At 40.5% G+C, this 2,421-nt stretch overlaps 1 protein-coding gene across 1 annotated transcript; it reads left to right on the top strand.

The window, feature by feature from the left end:
• Window positions 1–214: 214 nt before the first annotated feature.
• Window positions 215–1,652, top strand: LOC108222112 (protein FANTASTIC FOUR 3). The gene has a single exon (XM_064093042.1). It carries the CDS (start codon window positions 391–393, stop codon window positions 1,390–1,392), a length of 1,002 nt encoding a protein of 333 aa, XP_063949112.1. The 5' UTR covers window positions 215–390; the 3' UTR covers window positions 1,393–1,652.
• Window positions 1,653–2,421: the final 769 nt, after the last annotated feature.

Here is a 2,421-nt window from a genome sequence, read left to right as displayed (position 1 = left end):
ATACTCTTGGTAATAATGCTGTTTTTGTACGTAGCCAATGGAATCCTTTCCATTGTAATATACAAGAAATACCCATTTGCCCAATAGAAAGCCTGTAATTTTAATTTTCCATGCAGCTTTTCATTGCATTACTTTTTTCATTAATAATATGTGGACAAGTTAAGAGCTTTTAAATTTAGTGGGAATCAATATTTCCTTTCCTCTCACTCACTCTCCTTTTCAGAAGCAAGTGTAGCCCAGCCCCTTTCTTTACTTATAAATACACCCTCATTTCCTCTGCTTTTCTCTCATGTTCTCTCCATTCCATTTTACAAACATACACTTCATTCCTCTGTTTTCCCCTGTTTTACTCTGTTTTCTACAATTTCTCATTCAATTGCAATTCACAATATGTCATCGGTTGTGTGCCAAGGTTTTCCATCAGGTCTCGAGCCAAGGCTCGTCGAGCCTTGTGCTTCGAGGCACAGAATGTCACCACCGATAATGATGCCAACTCAAAACAGTCCTGACAACGAGAACGAGGACAACGACAATGATTATGATGACAGTGAACCCGAAAGTGTCAAAAATAGTAAGAAGGGTGGCTGGAACTTTATTCAAGCTCTCACCGACCCTTCTTACAATGCTACTAAAGAAGGGACTGAACAAAATGAACAAGTGTATGTCCATCCTCTTGTGAAGCTCTCTGCTTCAGCACTAAGCTCAAAGAGCTTGGAAATGTGCACTGAAAGCCTGGGCTGCGAAACAGGCAGCGATATCAGCAGCGATGAAATCTCTTCTTTTTCTTGGGAAAGAGAGAAAATGCAGCTACCAAGTGATGATTTCTCTTCACTTGATACCGAAAAATCACAGAAACTACACGAGAACTCCTCCTCGCCTTCTGTTAATAATCGATCTAGCTATCGAAAATTCACCAAGTTGAGCAGTCCCAAGGGTGGCTTCCCCCCTCCCCTCACTTCAATAAGCGGCTCAGAGGGCGTTGAAGTAAGACATCACCGCGAAGGGGGGCGCTTGATCATAAACGCAGTGGCGGTCTCCTCTTGTCGTACTTTCTTTGAAGCTGACCGCACAAATGGCAGGCTTAGATTGTCTCTGCGCAGGGAATGTTCAGCTAACTGCGATTGCATGACAAGTGAAAAGGACGAGGAAGTATTTGAGGAAGTACACGAAACAAAAGGCGATGAACAAGTACTTGAACTCGATACCTTTGGTGAATTAGCTGAAGATGAGGTTGATCAAGTTGGTGAAGATTGCTGGGATGAGGACACGGATGAAATCGAAAGAAAAATCGATTGCCTCGGAGAGTTTCCGAGGCCGAGTAGGTGCAAAGAAGGGGGAAGAGGAGGCAAAGGGATGTCGAATTGGGGACCCTTTTGGGTCGCCATTTCTTGAAATTTTTCTTCAATTCAGATGTTCCGATTTGTATATTGTAGTCCGAATTCAGATGTTCCCTGAAGGCTCAGAACAGCAAACAATTGGCGGCTCTCATTTCAGAACTTATAAAAGGCTCACTATTGTACTAAAATAAGATTAGCTTTAGTAGGTTTCAACTGCATGCTTTTGTATCACTGGAGTTCCAGAATTGGTAGTTATTATGGTTGCTCATTAACCTTATTATTTCTTAAGACTGTTTATTTTACTCTTTACTCTCCTCTTTTGTCTATGCTGCATAAATGTTCTTCATCTCTAGTTGACGTTCGGACAGGTAGATGTACACAGAACTTACCTCAACTCACGTTTTAAATTTTACGATAAATTTATTTTGCTATGGCAACAGTAACATTTACCCTAGAAGATATTAATTGTGTGTCTCCAACAATTTCACAAGATTTGTGAATATTTTCATGACCTATCACTTTCATGGGGCACAAACATGCAATCAATCTACCAATTTTTATCCTCCATGGTCATTTAGGTACAAAAGTGACACACACCGACAAGCATCACACATGTATATGTATCTTGGTCGTTAGATAGTCGGGGACGGTACTAATATTAGCTAGTATGATACAACGTTTCAAATTCATGTACTAAAGTTACAAATTGTAATTCTAACTATCACATTAGTTGACATACCTTCGTGGCAATCCGTGATTGAGCACGACACAATTTTATGTTTCTTATAGGTTGAATACAGTAACGACTAACGATGTATGGTTGAGCACGACACAATTTTATGTTACTTATAAGTCGAATATAGTAACGTGACTCGTGATAGAAGGTTTGATGTTTACCCCCACAAGTTGAACCTAAGAAATTTGAAGATCCAGAGTAGGAAAGGAAGGCAAGTTGAGAGCGTACGACTCACAAGTACCTAAGGGTGGTAACTATCAGGGATCGGGTCCATGAAAGGACCCTTTAACTGACCTCCTCACAAAATAAAAGGATGAAAAACGCATTTGGTCCATGTCTTCTTCTTCT

Source organism: Daucus carota, chromosome 5, assembly GCF_001625215.2.
Source record: "Daucus carota subsp. sativus chromosome 5, DH1 v3.0, whole genome shotgun sequence".
Classification (NCBI taxonomy): Eukaryota; Viridiplantae; Streptophyta; class Magnoliopsida; order Apiales; family Apiaceae; genus Daucus; species Daucus carota.
Note: the sequence above shows the minus strand (reverse complement) of the source record. Positions and strands in the feature narration are given on the sequence as shown.